Source organism: Capsicum annuum, chromosome 1 (assembly GCF_002878395.1).
Source record: "Capsicum annuum cultivar UCD-10X-F1 chromosome 1, UCD10Xv1.1, whole genome shotgun sequence".
Lineage (NCBI taxonomy): Eukaryota > Viridiplantae > Streptophyta > Magnoliopsida > Solanales > Solanaceae > Capsicum > Capsicum annuum.
This window is the reverse complement of record NC_061111.1, coordinates 9404549-9423653: the sequence shown is the minus strand read 5'-3', so window position 1 is coordinate 9423653 and position 19105 is coordinate 9404549. Positions and strand designations below refer to the sequence as shown.

General features: G+C 37.6%; 3 protein-coding genes across 4 annotated transcripts; 2 read left to right on the top strand and 1 right to left on the bottom strand.

Moving 5' to 3' along the window:
- Window positions 1-1351: 1351 nt before the first annotated feature.
- Window positions 1352-3610, top strand: LOC107862298. Its single transcript, XM_016707858.2, has one exon. It carries the CDS (start codon window positions 1352-1354, stop codon window positions 3608-3610), a length of 2259 nt encoding a protein of 752 aa, XP_016563344.1.
- A 2880-nt stretch (window positions 3611-6490) lies between these two features.
- LOC107867519 lies at window positions 6491-18386 on the bottom strand. Of its 2 annotated transcripts, XM_047393372.1 has the most exons (4): window positions 18028-18386; window positions 12306-16825; window positions 7246-12147; window positions 6491-7132 (listed from the first exon to the last, which is right to left on the bottom strand). In XM_047393372.1, the coding sequence occupies exon 1, from the start codon at window positions 18216-18218 to the stop codon at window positions 18045-18047; it is 174 nt and encodes a 57-aa protein (XP_047249328.1). In that variant the 5' UTR covers window positions 18219-18386; the 3' UTR covers window positions 6491-7132; window positions 7246-12147; window positions 12306-16825; window positions 18028-18044. The 2 variants fall into 2 exon arrangements, with proteins under 2 accessions (XP_047249328.1, XP_016569282.1); XM_016713796.2 differs by lacking the exon at window positions 12306-16825 and having other exon boundaries at window positions 7246-12253.
- LOC107867525 lies at window positions 6590-8963 on the top strand. The gene has a single exon (XM_016713807.2). It carries the CDS (start codon window positions 6590-6592, stop codon window positions 8843-8845), a length of 2256 nt encoding a protein of 751 aa, XP_016569293.2. The 3' UTR covers window positions 8846-8963.
- Window positions 18387-19105: the final 719 nt, after the last annotated feature.

The window sequence follows — 19105 nt, the reverse complement described above, 5'->3', positions numbered from 1 at the left end:
CAAGTAATTCCATACGGACTCTCTGGAGTTACTTTGTAATTACTGGCTTACTGCATATTATGCTTCTAATGTGATTAATTGAACAAGTGTTGACAGTTCATTATTTGTGATGCCATGAAAGTAGACTATCATCTAACTGACAAAGAATGCCTCAGAGATCTTATTATCAGATAACAGTAACTTATGAATAAAAATATGTACTAACTTGTTGGTGTTGCGGTAATATTTCACAGTTCATTACCCCACACAAAAAAACAGGAATATGCATAGCGCGTTTTATAACTTATTTGTCCCTAATGTTAGAGATAATATTGCCAACTAATTCAGTGGATTCACCACTGGCTTTTCATTTTACCTATTTAAAATAGAATCAAAGTCAACATCATGAGCGGGCTTCCAACACTAGATGAACCCCACTTTACATAAACAGATGGGCAAGCACCCCAACTTTGAGAGTGCACACCTGGACATCTCAACTGGCAACTAAACATCCAGCTCGACCGATGTGTCTGTGGACACCCAATGCTGACTTGGCACATAAACTTTGGAGGTGCCTAGATGATCATCTTGTAAGTTGGAGTGCTCAATGGACACAGAGGAGACAAGTTGAGGTTTCTAGATGTACATACTCAAAGTTGGAGTGCTTACTTGCCCCTTGAGGCCAATTTTAAGCGTCTGTTTATGTATAATTTCTTTACAGTTTTCTTATGTTTACTGAGATGAATTCAATTGTAATAGTTTTTTTGATAACCTTGGGGTCCATGCCATCTTGCGGACACCTCGACTAATTCCACGGATACCTCCACAATCCAAAGCTAATAATATAACAGTTCAATGTTGCGGCGAGAATCTGCAGATAAACACAATCTTGGAGAAATAATATTTATTTACATAAACAATGGTCAGTTGGGCCTATCAACTGAGCTAACCAACGTAGTCCCCAAGTTGTTTTCTAAAAGTATTGTCTGCCTTGACTAGCAAACAATCTTGGCAACCACCTGAGAAACAGTCAGATATGGGCTACAAACAAAACCTTAAAAATTCTATCATGTCCCACCATTTTCACTAAAAAATTTATGTCAAGGTTCATCATATACCTTGACTTGCTGACTTTTTAACGCGTGAATTCATCCATCGCTAAAGCAAGTAAATAGATAAAATGATAGTGAAGATGTTTACCAGAAAGAGTAAACCTTGGAAAACACTGACAATAGCATGAAACAAACAGATCAACCTAGACATAGTGCAAAGTTTACTCATAGGAAACATTCAAATAGGAGTATAGAAGCTCTACCATAGACAAAGATTTCAGCTTTAAACTAGAGATAACTGGCGAAGAGCTTGAAACGCGATGGGGAAGATTGGTTGTACCATAGATGGCTACTTAGATGACTCGAAATTCAGTGAGCCAATGCCATGGATTGGCATCTATGTAGCAGCAGCATCTGCAGTTTGTGCAGTGGGGATGGCAATGGATGCCCTTCATGGACTGCGGCGTAGAAAATTCTGGTTTCCTTGCAACTTCTTTTCTCTCAACGCTACAACCTTGACACTCCTAGCTGTTGCCACCAAGTTGTCTGTTGATCTAAATACCTCCATGCCTCGCCGACAAGATCAGCTGACAAAACTTAGCGGTGCTGCTTTACTCTGTACGGTAATTGCTAATTTTATGCCTTCTTTAGGACTCATGGAGAACAAAGAGTTGGTGATGAACATAATGGCCTTGGGAATTTTCGTCATCACGGCCATTGTGAACATTGGCATACAATTAGCTACTGGTGTAATCTATGTTTTCTGCAAAGAACATATAGCCCTCATGTTTCTTATGCTTGTTTTGCTTCTGTTACTTATATCCTCAGCCGTGACAATACCAACTACAAAGCATTATTTGGACCTGAAATATAACAATAAGTACAAGTTAGCAAACAAAGAATGCAACATCATGGATACATGCACCACTGAGAAACTCAAGGATGAGCTGATGAAATTTTGGACCATGGCTTATACCTCTTGTCCCCACTTCGTTGGGGGGCGCTTAGCAACATGCACTGCCTCTGGGGTTCTTTGTCTTGTGAGCACAGTAATTTATGCTGAAGCCATGTGTAGGTCTTACTTTCTCCATAAGAGCTTCAACTTTTGTAGTGGAGATTCTGAATACAAGTGGTCCACAACCTTGATTCTTGTAACTCACACAGTGGCAATAGGAGTTGGAACTATTGCACCAGCTTTTAGGTGGTTCATAGCCATAAATATCCGCTGCCCCAAAAAAGCAAATAATGCCTGCAAACTGAAGTTGTTCAAAGTGGAGAACTATTGGATCCGGATCCTGCTTCAGTGGAAAGAATGCCCATTGGATTTCAGATATTGTGGCCGGCATGGTAGAAAATTTGCTCATAAAACCAAGAACAAACTTCTTGATTTCTGCATTCTGATGCAAATTCTGATGGTGTCACTTAGTAAGCTAGTCCGGCTCATTTCCATTTTTTTTGTAAGTCGGTCACTGATTATCTGTCGGAAAGCAATCAAGATGCCAAAATGCAACAGTATGGTGTCGAGTCTCGAAGAGTCAGGGTCCCAAGCCAGTTCAAGACCAGATTTTAGCCGCTATGCTTTGCACCTTGAAGGAGAGGAAGCATTAATTGATTTGATGATGCAAAGCAACCGTGATGTGGTAGGTCATTGGATCGGGATGGGAAAAAAGAAGCAGCCTAAACATCTTCTACGAATTCTGGAGAAACTGAAATCATCACCTGGATTCAGAGGAGTGCATGAATTTGACAGTGCTCAAATTCCTTCTCTAAACTCAGAAGATCCTCCTAATTGCTGGGCTCTCCCTGTAGTAACACTAACAAGCATAGCAATTTCACTTCCAAACGTCGACTTTCATTCAATCAAGGAACTAATCAGGTGTGTGCATGAAGGTCTCATGTACATCAAAGTAGTGGAAGATAACCTGGATGCAAAAAATGACCTAGTAAACATCAGGAGGGCAGCAGAACTAGTGTGGTTAGAAATTGATCTATGTTACAAGTGGCTGGATGTGGATCTCCGCAAGACAGCCTCTGAAGGACAAATTCCAAAAGGAGTGCTTGAAGGTCTCTCCGAGAAAGCAAAGCAGAGATTCATCGAATCCAGGAAGAAACATTCGACTGTTTGTCCAAAAGAATCACCTTCAAAATGGCCTATCAATATGTTGGTGGCCAACAGTATGTACAGAATCTGTCAAACTCTTTTGGTAAATTGTGATTGCATAGAGTTTGAGAACAGCAAAATCATGTTTGACAAATTGTCAACCATGATCACGGACATTACAGGTGCTTGTCTTACCAACCTACAAAGAGTTATATCCATGCAATGCCACCATGGCACCATTCAGGAGAGAGCAAAAGGTGTCCGTTCTGCCATCTTACTTCTAGGAAAAGCGGAGAATATTCTGGAAATTCTTCGTTCGCAGCCACTTCCAAGTTCAGCACCAGATCAATTGGCAAATATTGATAATTGGTGTACACTTAGAAAAGAGGGAGACTATCTCTCCTGCAGTAGTAGTTCAACCTCAAATTGCACTCCAACTTCCCAAAGTTCTTCTGACTTGTGTCTAACAGTGGACTGAGAAGCACATGCCTAACTAGTTTGTATGGTTGTTAGTTGTTATTATTGCTTCATAATGTATCATATTATATTGTATTGTGTTACTTCGCATTGTTTTTGTCCAGCTTGCTCTTTAAATAGCAACTCAATTTCTATTTTCCCTTTAAAAATAGTAGAGAAATGTTCTAACTCAATCCACAGTGTCACAAAATCTACAATGATGAGTGATGACCTACATATTCCGATAATTCCAAGCCAATGTTATGTTTCATTGGGCAAGTAATCGATGTAAGCAGTACTCCCCTAATAAATGGCACACAAAAATAACCTGCAATTTCGGTTGCACAATTTGCATAAAGCAGTGGCTGTGTTGCTGAACCATTAAAGAACAACAATTTTTTCAATCAAGAACAAAGAAAAATCTAACTTGCAACCATAAGTCATATAGACCTACCTAGTAATTCAAAGAAAAAGCAGAACAGATTTAAATATTTTTGATCAGGCAAGAGTAAAAATTTAACGACTTAAGAGCACGAAGAAACTGCTTAAACTGTACGTACACCAGTCATGCATCTTTGAACACCTGGACCGGGTAAATTTTACCGAACACCAGTGTTACTCAACTAGTACATTTCTGAGATGTCTTCAGTAACCCACCTGGTGTATACTATACCACAACATCTACATTCAGATTCCTAACTCTGAAGTATACTCATGAATTCTATGAGCACATTTTATTATTTTAATTGAATTCTCAACATGTCCCCTCACGTGCGAGTCTGAATTCTTTTTTCGTGGGCCAAGATCCTGGAATTTCTGTTTTAAGTGTGTAACCATCTCATCCAAAAGCTTAAGCTATTATAGAGAGCATATTTTTATTACTTTAATTCTATTCTCGACAACGTTTACTTCTATTCCTAACATAAAGATTCAATCCTCACTTCTATTCTACTTTGTTCTTCCAGAATTAACAAAGAACCAAATGCCAGAATAGAGAGAAAAAAAATTACAGGGCCAAAAGAAAAAGACACATGCAAAACCAAGAATTGATAGGAAAAAAAATGTAAGGATTCCAGGGTGAAAGGAAGAAATAACCAATCATATATGAAACAATACTTGCATAATTCAATGATTCCACAGATTACAAAAGCTCGACTGCCACAGCCAACTGAAGAGGTCAATGTGTTAAATCATAGTTGAGGTCTATGTTGCTCGGATTGTCCAAAAATATCGACGGGTGCATGTCGGATCCTAGGCAACATTTTTGGAGATTCCAAGCAACTTAGTTTGAGGTTGTGTATAATTTAAAGAGGTGACATATTACCTAATAGACGCTTGAGAGCATGCTCAAATATATTTACAAAAATTGAAAGAAAAGTGTCTAATAGAAATTTTTTATCATGTATCCATGTGCTCAATTTAACAAGCAGTAGTTTGCATGTCTAAATAAAATTTGTGGGCAATTTGTTGACGAGTACAAGGAGATGTCGATGTATTAAGTCATTTTATTACTGTTCCTATGATTGTCAGTCTTATGGCAACAATTTCACTATTGAGAAGTGCTAATGGTCTTCTCCTGCAAAATCAGGAAGTCCTCAATAATTCTGCAGAGCTCCATATTCATTAAAATGATGCAAACTAGAGCTGGTTCCCTTTGTATAATCCTTAGGTGTCCTCTAAGAAAAGTCTTGGTGGTCTGATCTAGATTTTCCCACAAGTGCAATGTCCAATGATGCTGGAGTCAAACACAAGAAAAGTCTACTGAAGAAGTTGCAGACTGAAAAGTCAAACCATTTCCTTGGAAATGTTGTTATTGCCAAGGTCGATGGAGTGGTTTCCCCTTTTTTAATTCTTCTTTTGACTAAATAAATAAGGGACCAAATTATGTGAAGCATGACCTCGTATACTAAAATTCGGGATTCAGGGAAGGACTGAACCATAAAGATTTATTATACTGTTTTTACAACTTGAATCTATGACCTCCTGTTTAGCAACTTTAACGGTTATTTCAAGGCTCCTGTTCAATTGAATTATGTGAAGACCTATTGTGCGAGAGACAAGTAGTACAACAAGCTACTTAATAAATAATATAATAAGTAGTACTAAGCCTTAGTTCTTTTCATATAAAAGTTAGTATAGGTATTACACTGGGTAATCAGAGAAGGGAACGTTGAATATTCAACTCACAGTATTACTTTACTTAGTAAGGGGTGAGTTGATTTGGGAAGACAAAAGTGACTTCTTTTTTATGGGAAAGTGAAACTCTAGACACGCCTTGACCAGCCCTCAGTTTCGCGCAACAAAACGTACTCCTTCCATCCCAATTTATGTAGTCCCAATTTATGTAGTCGAGAGTCGCTCTTGGGTCGTCTTCTCAGTTATATTTAGGGGCGGCCAGGTGGGGGGGCGCTGGCATAAATTTCTCTTTTATGATGGACTGCCTTTGGTAAACAATTACACAATGTTTTTTCAATCTGGACGATCAGTGGTCTGTTGGACCCATTAAGTGAGCTAATCAACGTGGTCACCAAGTTTGTATTATTACCCACTGGCCACCTTTGACTAGCAAACAATCTTGGCAACCACTTCGGACCCCACTGCCATAGGGGCATCAGATAGACTTGGCAATTTTCTAAACATGTGCTTGACTTTTAATACTACTACTAAACACATCATAGGAACCCCTCCAGCAATCAAAGCCAATTATAACTCGCCAGCTTTCAAATAAACTAATCATGTCAAAGTCCATCATCCATCTTGCTGACTTTTCTAACATCATGCAGCCACTGAAATCATCCATGACCAAATCAACTTAATTGCTAAATTTCAGTGAAGATGCTACCAGAAAGAGTAAATCTTGGAAAGCACTGGAAAGTGGAAATAGCTTGAAAGAGGGTCAAAGTAACAAACAGATATAGTTGCATCAGAAACAGCATAACACCCAGAGTAGAAACACCCTAAAGATATTTCACCACAGACAAGATTTCAGCTTTTAAACAAGATGGGAAAAATTGGTTGCACCATAGATGGCAACCTAGATGACTCGAAATTCAGCGAGCCGATGCCATGGATCGGTATCTATGTTGCAGCAGCATCAGCAGCTTGTGCACTGGCCATGGCAATCGATGTCTTTAATGGCTTGCGCCGTAGAAAATTATGGTTTCCTTGCTACTTCTTCTCTCTCAATGCTACAACCTTGACGCTCCTAGCTGTTGCCACCAAGTTGTCTGTTGATCTAAATACCTCCATGCCTCGCCGACAAGACCAGCTGACGAAACTAAGCAGCGGTGCTCTAATTTGTACGGTAATTGCAAATTTTATGCCTTCTTTAGGTCTCATGGAGAACAAAGAGCTGTTGATGAACATAATGGCTTTGGGAATTTTCGTCATCACGGCCATTGTGAACATTGGCATACAATTAGCTACTGGTGTTATCTATGTTTTCTGGAAAGAGCATATTGCCCTCATGTTTCTTATGCTTATTTTACTTCTGCTACTGATCTCCTCAGCCTTAACAATACCAACTACGAAGTGTTATTTGGACCTGAAATATAAAAAGAAGTACAAGTTGGCAAAGAAAGAATGCAACATCAGCTATACATGCAAAACTGAGAAACTGAAGGATGAGCTGATGAAATTATGGACCATGGCCTATACCTGTAGCCCCCACTTTGTGGCAGGGCGCTTAGCAACATGCACTGCATCTGGAGGTTTCTGCCTTCTGAGCACAGTAATTTATGCTGAAGCCATGCTTAGGTCTTACTTTCTCCATTCGAGCTTCAGCTTCTGTAGTGGAGACTCTGAATACAAGTGGTCCACAACCTTGATTATTGTAACTCACACAGTGGCAATAGGAGTAGGAACTATTGCACCAGCTTTTAGATGGTTCATAGCCATAAATTTCCACTGCCCCAAAAAAGCAAATAATGCCTGCAAACTCACGTTGTTCAAAGTGGAGAACTACTGGATCCATATACTGCTTAAGTGGAAAGAATGCCCGTTGGATTTCAGAGTTTGTGGCCGGCGTGGAAGAAAATTCGCTCATAAAGCAAAGAACAAAATTCTAGATTTCTGCATTTGGATGCAAATTCTGATGGTGTCACTCAGTAAGATAGTTCGGGTCATTTCCACTTTCTCTGTAAGTTGGTTACTGATAAGCTCTCAGAAAGCAATCAGGATGCTGAAATGCAACAGTATAGTGTCGAGTCATGATATAGAGTCACAAGCTAGTCTGAGGCCAGATCTTAGCCGCTACGTTTTACACCTCGAAGGAGAGGAAGTATTAATTGATTTGATGCTGCAAAGCAACTGTGATGTGGTAGGCCACTGGATAGGGATGGGGAAAAAGGAGCAGCCTAAACATCTTCTACAACTTCTGGAGAAAGTGAAGTCATCATCTGGATTCAGGGGAGTGCACGAATTTGACCATGCTAAAATTCCTTCTTTAGACTCGGAAGAACCTCCTAATTGCTGGGCTCTTCCTATAGTGACACTGACAAGCATTGCAATGGCACTTCCAGACATTGATGTCCACTCAATCAAGGAACTGCTAAGGAGTGTGTATGAAGGTCTCATGTACATGAAAGTTGTTGAAGAGCACCTGGATGATAGAAAAGACCTAGTATACATCAGGAAGGCAGCAGAATTAGTGTGGGTAGAAGTTGATTTATGCTACAAGTGGCTGGACGTTGACCTGCGCAAAATTGCCACTGAAGAACAAAATCCAAAAGGCGTGCTTGAAGGACTCTCTGAGAAAGCAAAACAGAGATTCGTCGAATTCAAAAAGAAAGATCCGAACTTTTGTTTAAAAGAATCACCTTCAAAATGGCCTACCAATATGTTGGCAGCAAACTGTATGTATAGAGTATGTCAAACTCTTCTGCAAAGTTCTGATAGCAAAGTGTTTGAGAACGGCAAAACCATGTTTGACCGATTGTCAACCATGATTGCGGATATAACAGGTGCTTGTCTCACCAACCTTGATAGAGTTATATCCATGCAGTGCCACCATGGCACAATTGAAGAGAGAGCAGAAGGCGTCCGCTCTGCCGTCTTACTTCTGGGGAAAGTAGAGAGTGTTCTGCATATTCTTCGTTCACAGACTCTCCCAAGTTCAGCACCAGATCAATTGGGAAAAATTGACCATTGGCGTATACATGGCAAAGAGGTAGACTACCTCTCCTGCAGTAGTAATTCACCCTCAAATTGTACTCCAACTTCGCAAAGTTCATCTGACTTGTATCTAACTGTGGACTAAGAAGCAGAAAGTGGAAAAAAGAAAAGACACTGCTTAACTATTATCATCATAATAGAATCATATTTGTTCCTTTTTAATTTTTATTTTTATAACATACAAGCAGAATTTATTTGTTTCACATCAAGACTCTAGCTTATTCTCTAAACAATAACCCCATCACAATTTTCCATTTGAAAACAACAGAGAAATGTTCCAACACAATTCAATGTCAAAATCTGCACTGATCACCTACAATAGTTCAGTTACTCCATTGTCAAGTTCTGTTTATTTGAGTAAGCTAATAATTATTTATGCAAACAATACTCCCATATACACGAACACAAATTTGAGCATCTAGAGAGTTTAGCCTAATCAATACATGACTTTACAAAAAGGCATGGTTATCATCTATGTAATTGGCAGTTTGGCACATCATACTTGCTCAAACAAGTTGCAAAAATCTTAAAAAATATCCTAATGAATACAAAAATATTTTCCAGCCGTCCAAGCAATTTTCTGTATCCTAATGAAATACGAAAGACAATGACTTCCAGTAAGCTGTAAGAATTTAAATCAACTATGGTGAGGCAGGAGTTTGATACTGAAGGTAAAGTTGTGTTAAAAACTAATTTAATTGAAGGTTAAAAATATCTGCCTACCTGAAATAACTACCAACCAATGGCCCAGTCAAGTGCGAAGTTTGAAAATCCCATACCATACACAGGAAATCACTAAAGATGCCAAAAAAAAAAAATCCCTTTTCCTCAAAGCTGAAGATCCACATCACAGTATCAGCACCAAAAGACCAAGAAACAACAGACTCAGCAGCGCATAACTGGACGCCAACCTTAATCTAATTTTCTATTATGGTCAACAAACAAAATCAAGAAGGCGTGTTAAACAAAAGAAAACAGAAGCACAGCAGAAAAATAGAGATATTACCAAATGTAGAGGAGTATTTGGTAGCTATCAACGATGCATAATCAAATATTTATCAAGTTTCCAGAACCAAGAGGTCCCATCAGTTAAATCACAGAACATAAGCATCCAGAATGACACGGAAGCACACTTTCCACATTTCTAAAAAAGAGACTGCACTTAATTTTGAGAACTTACATAAGAATGGCAATTTGAAGAAATCTTCAAGGCACGAAGACAAAAATATTTAATACCTATAATACAGAGGACGGAGGAACATGCTCTGCATCTTCCCCAACCTATGTTGCTTGGACTCTTCAATAATGTCAACAGGTGTTGGTTTTTTAAAAAAAAAAAGATGAAGCAGCGAAAAGGGGTTAAAATAACTCTCTTTGGATTGAAATGACTTTCAAGCTTTCAATACGCTTTCAATGGTTTTTCAATAATTTTATTAAGCATTAAGTGGCTTTAAATAGCCAACAAAACATAAAAAACTACATTATTTAAAATTTAAAACATCCTAAATTATCTCAACAACTAAACAAATTAACAAATATTTAAAATTCAAATTCATCTTAATCTAAATAACTTATTTTGCTAAAAACTAGTGCAATAACTTAAAGCAATTTCCAACACTCTTCCTTTGCTTTAGTTACTGTGATTTAAAACTGCTCCTCCTCAATTTTTGCTCTTGCAGTGGATGCTGAATTTTTCAATTTTTTTTGAACTTGCACATCTTTTTGATGTTCATCTTTCTCTTTTTTCTTTTTCTTCTTTTGATTCTTTGCTGAAAAACCATCAACAATCTTGTGTTGTTTAAACTTTGCAAAATATTGTAAGGATTTTTCATTCATCAAAACATCACATAAAGCATAGGTTTCAAGATATGATTTCTTCATAGAACAAATTTGATCATTTTTGTCTGTGAAAATTTTTGGGACATTCAAAGAGAGACTGCTGCTTGACATCTTTTTGGCTTAAAATAGCCCTATGCTTTGAAAATAAGAACGGGTTGAAAAAGGAGCCCTTACGGGTTAAAAAGGTAGCCCTTACGGGTTAAAAAGATAGCCCTTGCGGGTTAAAAATGGTATGGTAGCGCTTTGGAAGAACACACAGATCCCGTAAGATCAATGAGGCTCTTGATACCACTGTTGGGTTTTTTAAAAAAAAATTGGGGCAGCGAAAAGGGGTTAAAATAACTCTCTTTGAATTGAAATGACTTTCAAGCTTTCACTAAGCTTTCAATGGCTTTTCAATAATTTTATTAAGCATTAAGTGGCTTTAAATAGCCAACAAAACATAAAAAACTGCATAATTTAAAATTTAAAACAACCTAAATTATCTCAACAACTAAGCAAATTAACAAATATTTAAAATTCAAATTCATCTTAATCTAAATAATTTATTTTGCTAAAAACTAGTGCAGTAACTTAAAGCAATTTCCAACAACAGGTGTGTGCCAGATTCGCCAAAACTAGTGTATTTTTGAAGAATCCTACATGGGTGCGGCATCAAAAGTGAAGAGTTCGCAACTTAGTTCCCAACATAGAGACAACAGCAAGACAATAATTCCGTTAGGACCACTTGCACCCTTGAGTCAAATCTTAAATACCCAACCATATCCTTGAGACCACCCCTAGGAAGAATCCACCAAACCAAGCAATAATCCAAAGAAGTTGACATTAGTGTGACCAGTAAAACAATATTAGTATCACTATTAGCCCATAAGAATTAAGAAGAGAGACAAGAAATCAAATCCAAACAGATTGCTCCACAATCTAGTTGTGCCCTGCTTGTGCCACATAGGGACTCATTTGCATCAACATAGAGAAAGTTTTTAGTAGTTAAGGACAGAATTCCTTTAGCAATGTTTTTATTTTTATTTTTGATAAGGTAAAATAATTTCATTAATGATGGTATGAGAACTCTAAGAAGTACAGAACCTACAAAGTGATAATAGACACCCAACCTTCCATACATATCGGAATCTCAAGGTGCGCCACAAAAATAATCTGCCTAGAGGTTGTTCTTCAAATGCACAAAATCATTTTCTGTTCCTTCAAAAGCTACCTTATTTCTCTCTTCATACAATCTAAAGTAGTGCTAGTGGGGCAATATCCCACACCTTCTGTTTTCTCCTCATTCTTTGAACTGTTCAATTGACCAGGCTTCCCTCACGGTGCATGCATCACCCGTTGAAGTCTGAACCATCTAAAGGTGTTCCATCAAAAGAACAAATGAGAAACTACATGACAACGTAAAAGGAGGTCGTTCGCACCTGAGTTTTTACACATAAAACACCAACTGGTATATGTAATACTCCTCTTCAGTAAGTTTCAGCTGTCAAAATTTCTCCCAGCTGCCAACCAAGTTGAAAAAGAACACCTTCCGAGCGCCCCGGGTATCTAAATTGATAGATGTGGAAAGGACGAGTCCTCAAAACTCCTTTAAAACTGCTCCAAACCAGACAGGCTCTCACAAACTGAATGAAGAAATAACTCGCAAGAGCGTCTGGTCAGAAACAACAGGTATTAAAGCTTTAAGAAAGGTTTGCATAACCAACCTCATCTCTCTCATTGTAAAACCAGTTTACGTATGGACAGCTAATAAGTGGATGGCAATGCCTAAATCAGAGCTGAGAATCATTTTAAGTACAACTTTTGCAATTTTTTGAACCAAAGAATGAATAAGTTTCCAAAGTACCTGACACCAATTAGTACGTTGAAAAAATAAATTAAGCTTAAGTTACATTCACCCCTCACAAAATCAACTATTTCCTGCACACAAATGTTGGCTTTTATACCAGAAAATCATTCAATCAAACATCAATGGTTTAATGCTTGATGTCAAGGATACTAATGAAGCATTTTTAATCAATCCTAATATGCACAAATGCTTCAATAACACAAGTGGCATAAAAACTGTCAGCTGGTATCATTGCCGATCTGAACCGCAAGCATGCTGCAAAAGAATAAACATTTCTTTCGAGAGAAGTTATTACTGTTTCATCATCTAAGTTGTTTCAACAGACACTTATTCTAGGACAGGACTGATTGCATATCAGAAATACTTGTTGGAATTTTCTGCATATATTTTCTGCTTAAATCTCCATGAAAGAAGAAGATGGATAAGTAGATCCTGAAAACTGATGTTCAGAACAGACATCTGAATGCGCAAGATGAAAGAATTTGAACCCTTCTGCATGACTTAATTATCACTTGCTGGGATTAATCATTAAAGCCATTCTATCCCTTATACACTTTACCGATATGGGACAATAGAGATACCAATGGAGAATGACACTTCTTCTGTTGCCAGCAATAATTTTAGTATAATAAAGTTACCAGTTTAAAAAATAATAATAATAATTGTAGTATATCAACAGGATATAAGCTTAGGGAGAAATCTGGTTACTGTTTACCAAGCAAAATACAACTTGAAATACTCATAACCACATCCAGATGAAGCTCCTTGGATCAGTGCTATCACAAGATGCACTTATTTTGACTCTGTTTTTGGTAATATAGTCTTGGAAGTCATCATATCGACAAGAAAATATTCAGCCAAAGATTTGCACAACTATTGAAATACGTCGATCACAAAAAGAGTCATACTCAACTTGTCAAATGAATGGGCTTTAGAACCTGATCTCCCTTTTAGTGGGCTTATTCAGGTTTTGTAAATGCGGAAGTTAGAAAAACACATTCATAAGAGAATATTACTGTATGTAATCTTATCTAGTGATTCCATAAGCTTGTCATAGCCCTACAATTATATATCCCTTACACAAGTCGTGTTCATCTCAGCACATTCTGAGATTTGACTGACAACAATAATGGGCTCACTGAATACACGCAAGCTGGATATTGAAAAAGCTTATGACCATCTTCACTGGGGATTTCTCTGGAACACTCTGGAAAGCATGGGATTTGGTGAGAAATGGGTCGAGTGGATGAAGTTCCGCATTACATCCGTGAAATTCTCTATATTGATAAATGGTTCCCCGTCTGGTTTTTTCTCGTCTGAGAGAGAATTGAGACAAGGAGATCCCTTATCCCCCTTTCTCTTTATACTGGCCATGGAGGGTCTAAATGACATGCTCAGGACAGCTCAAACAAAAGGTTGGATAAGAGGTTTCAATCCCAATATGAATGATAGATAAGGTCTGGCCATATCACACCTTCAATATGCGGATGACACCTTAATTTTTTGTGATGCTGAGAATTCCCAATTAAAGTACTTAAGGGTTATATTGATTCTTTTTTAAGCCATATAAGGCCTCCAAATTAATTGGGGAAGAGTTTCATTTACCCAGTTAATGAGGTGCCCAGGATAAGTTTGTTAGCAAATATACTAAGAGGGCAGATAAGGGAGCTTCCCACGGTTTACCTTGGCATGCCTTTGGGGGACAAGAGCAAGTCAAAAGGAATTTGGAACAATGTTCTAGAGAAGTGTGAGAAGAAGTTAGTGAATTGGAGAAGTCAACATTTATCTTTGGGTGGAAGAGTCGCACTCATCAATAGTGTGTTGGACGCTTTACCAGCATATATGATATCGATTTTCCCCATGCCAACAAATGTGATTGACAGGATGGATGCTATTAGGAGGAACTTTTTGTGGCAAGGGAATTGTGACCCAAATAATCATAAATCCATTTAGTAAAGTGGGATCAAGTTATGCTCCGCAAAAAGGAAGGGGGTTTGGGTATAAGAAATCTGAAATAGCAGAACCAAAGCCTGCTTATGAAATGGCTATGGAGATTTGCCTCACAGGAACAAGCACTCTAGAAGGAGCCAATAAAAACCAGGTTTGGAATGAACTTATGGACCACAAATAGGGCTACACAACCTTGTGGCACTAGGGTATGGAAATCTATAAGGAATCAGTGGACCAACTTTGCCAACAACTGCAAAATAAAGGTGGGAAATGGAAGGAGAACTCGGTTCTGGGAAGATGTTTGGGTGGGACAGGAGACTTTGAAAATCAAGTTCCTTGATTTATTCAATCTGAGTTTACAAAAAAGGTCCACAATCAGAGAAATGAGAAACAGTCAGGGATGGGATCTCAGGTTCAGGAGAAATCTTAATGATTGGGAGGTCAATAGAGTAACGGAATTATTCAACATTCTGGAGCAGCAAGAAGATCTAAACTCAAGTGAGGATAATCTGTTTTGGTTACCAGACAAGCAAGGAAGGTTTACGGTTGGCTCGTCTTACAGGAAATTACAGAGAGCAGGTCCACATGTTGATGGTTGGCCTTGGAAGATGATTTGGAAAGTCAAGGTGCCTTTAAAGGTAGCATGCTTCACTTGGCTTCTAGCCAAACAAGCTGCACCAACTCAAGACAACCTTATGAAAAGAGGTTTCCATGTATGTTCTAGGCGTTCTCTATGTGAATGTGAGTTGGAGACAATAAACCATCTTTTTCTACATTGTAGGGAGACTGCTAAGTTATGGCAGATTTTCATTAATATAAGAGGCATAAGCTGGACAATGCCAAGGAGTATCAGAGAAGCGCTAGCTTGCTGGAATAGAGATGGAAATCAGTCAGGACACAGGGAGAGATGGAAAATTGTCCCAGCCTACATTTGGTGGACTATATGGATAGAGAGGAACCAGATAATCTTTGAAAACAAGAGTTGCACTATGCAGAAACTGAAAATGAATTGTCTGGTCCTTTTCTTCTTTTGGTGTAAACATGAATATCTTCAAGATAAAGAGGACATTCCTAGCATTTCAGATTACTTATGAGATCCTTTAGAAGGATCTTCTGGAATTTTGGTTGTAAGTTTTACCGGAATGCTTCTTGTGTATTCCTTTGTTTATAATACAAGTTACCTTTTTCAAAAAAAAATACACCCAACTCTCATATTTCACAAATCTATTAACGATTGGCTTTATTTTTCAGTAGACAATGTCCATCTATAATGTACTCTATCAATCAACTACACCTCAATACCAAATTAATCAAAGACAACTATATAAATCAGTATTCATTAGTGTTATCAAAGGCACGCTTAAGCCCTGAAGCAAAACATGTTGAGTGCTTCGCCTTGCTTAATGTGAAGCTTCAGTGTTGTCATCAAGTTTCTGAGACATACTTTACATTTCCAATGAGCCCCTTCTAGAGGCGACACTAAACAATTGATATTTAACTTTAACGTATTTTTTTCAATTTCTTTGATCATATATTTGACATTCATTCTTATAATTATTAGTTATAACTGAACATATATAACTGTATCTTTTCTTCCTTTGCGCCTTTTTTCATTAAAGCCCACGCTTAATTTGCGCTTTGCACTTAAAGCCCCCATGGAGCTTGGAGCTTTTTTACACTTTTTGCTTTGATAACACTGGTATTCGTTACAATTATTTTTCTTGCTCTTGGATTATCTTATTATTGTATTGTAGTTATGTTTCTTCTATTGTATTCTCCCATGACTCCTTCACTCTTGTTAATTCTTTTTCTCACATGCTTTGAATTTGTTTTCTTTCCTTAAGCCAAGGATAGATCGGAAACAGTTTCCCTACCTCTATTAAAGTCTGCCTACACTCTACCCTCCCCATACTCCACTTGTGTGATTACAAGTATGTGGTTCTATTGCTCTTTAGTGGGGAGATACTGGATCTGTCAAGATGTTGTATGAGATTTTTCAGGAATTTTCTTTAGCCTCAGGTCTAGTTGCTAATAATGATAAGAGCTCTATATATTTTGAAGGGCTGCCACATGATATCCAAGCTGAAACTGTACAAGAGCTAGGATTTTCACAAGGATAGCTAGCATTCAGATACTTGGGAGTCCCTCTTCATACTAAGAAGATGGCTATTGTGCAGTATCAACCATTGATTGAGAAGATAATGGCAAGAATACATATCTGGACCACCAGATTCCTATCATAAGCAGGAAGGGCTCAATTAATCAAGAGTATGTTGTTTTCTATACACTTCTGGTCTCAGGTGTTCATCATCCCAAAGAAGGACATCAAGTGTATTGAAAAATTATGTAGGACATTCTTATGGACTGATGGAGTATATGCTTCCAAGAAAGCTCCAATTGCATGGGAGAAGCTCTGTAGGCCAAGAACTGCAGGTAGCTTAAATTTGTTAGATGCACAGGCATGGAATAAGGCTGCAATAAGTAAATTGTTATGGAGCTTGAGTACCAAGAAAGATAGATTATGGGTGAGATGGGTGCACATGTACTATGGGAAACAAGGGGCAATCTAGGGTGTTGCAGCACCTCAGGCCTCTTGGATGGTAAGGAAGATTTTTACAAATGCATAGAGTGTTTGAACAAGAAGGCTGGAATGAAGCAGATGTTAAACTAATGGATAAATTCTCTATCAAGCAGCTATACCAAACTATCAGAGGTGACTATCAGAAAATGGAGTGGAGAAGACTGACCTGCAATAATGCAGCATGTCCTAAATGGACTTTTATCTTGTATTTAGCCCTGCATAATAGGCTACTTACTGAGGACAGACTTGCTGAGTGGGGTTGAGTGGAGGATGTGCAATGTGTTTTATGTTGTGCTGCTATAGAGAACCATAATCACTTGTTTTATGTTGTGCTGCTATAGAGAACCATAATCACTGGCAGAGTATGCACAGGTCAACTCAGGGACGTACTGATGAGGTGAATTGGACAAATAAATACTGCAAAGGTAAAAATCCAAGAGCTGAGGTATATAGGATGGTGATGGATGCGAGTGTCTACCTTATATGGCAGGAGAGGAATCAAAGGATATTGCAGAAGGTGAGTCGAACCCCTGCAATGCTAGCTAAACAAGTCATCCAAGATGTGCATGTGAGAGGATGGTCAAGACCAAAACTTCACAATATATTGAAGATTTATTACTGCTGCAGCTCTAATATTAGAAGTTAATAGAATAGGAAGATGAGTATGATGAGACTGTAAAATGGGGCTGTCCAGTTTACTTTTCTGTTTTGTAATTGTTACTTGGTAATAAAATTATTTATTTACCAAAAAAAAAGTATGTGGTTGTTGTCTTGTATGCACACATATAAGAGTAAAAGATGCAATTTTTCCTTTGTTTCCACCAACTAACGAGCAACGAGATAATAATAAAAGGAACATCCATCACTCTAATCGAAAACAACTGAAGAAAAAACTAATTTCATTAATGGAATCATATATATCAAAACATCAAAAAGTTCAATAAACTTGCTCAAATCCCCAAAACCAACCCTCCCAAAAAAAAAAAAACTAATTTACTAACCACCCACCCGACCCCCAGTAGTTAAAAATTCAGACATTAAGCAGCACCTGATGAAACAGTAGTACTACTCTTCGTCATTCCTCTTATTGGGTTTCCGATAATTCTCTTCAAAATGCTTAGCGATAACAAGGCCAGTATTGAAGAGCTTCTGAATATTTGGAACATTGTAATTTTGGGCCAAGTAAACACCCAAACCCGTACCCATAACGAACGAAAACGTGCTTCTGATAAATCCCATTGAAGATCTAAATTGCCTTCTTCAATAATTGCATGCAATTTAGGGTTTTAGAGCCAAAATTTGGATTTTTGATGATTATTTTTTTGGGGTTTAGGAATTTATAAAGGTTTGCCTTTTGAAATTATTATTGGCCCCTTCTCCAAGGTGCTGGCAACTTGCGGAGAAGGAAATGTGGGACCCACGTTGATTTCGTGGGCTTTGATGGACTACTAACGGGCTTTACAGCCCAGTAACTTCCGACGCAAAGCCCAATTTTAATTGGGATAAGAGTAAAAAAGAGGCCCATTGTCGTTCCTTAACGTAGTTTTTGCACGGATTGCAGCTAACACCTCCTGAGCTACATTGTAATGGTCAAATGTTTTATTTTCCGAATTTAATATTTGAATACAAATATGATCGTGTCTTGTAAATATATACACACTAGAGGAGCATGGCCCGTATCAGAACGGACCCAACATTATCATATTTATTTGTCTTTTCAATATTGATATATTTAAATAAATTTTTTTAATAAAAAGATTGCATATGTTTTCTAGAATTCATTCGGAATCTAGCATGAGTTCAACGTATGTTATTTTACTATGTATTTAGATAATTTAAGTTGTTAACTATTTTAATTTATAATATTTTTTACGTAATTTTAAAATTAATATACGTTACTTTTCTTGTCCAAATTATTGTGCCATTGATAGTCAATTATATTTTAAAAATAATTTAAGTTTTTAATTATTGTGATTTATAATACTTTTCTTCTATTCCAATTTCAGTGACACTAATATAATTTCAAGAGTCGACCAAATATTTTATATCTTTTAAATTTTTTAAGTTGTTAATTATTGTGATTTCTAGTATTTTTCATGTAATTTTTTTGAAATATATAACATATT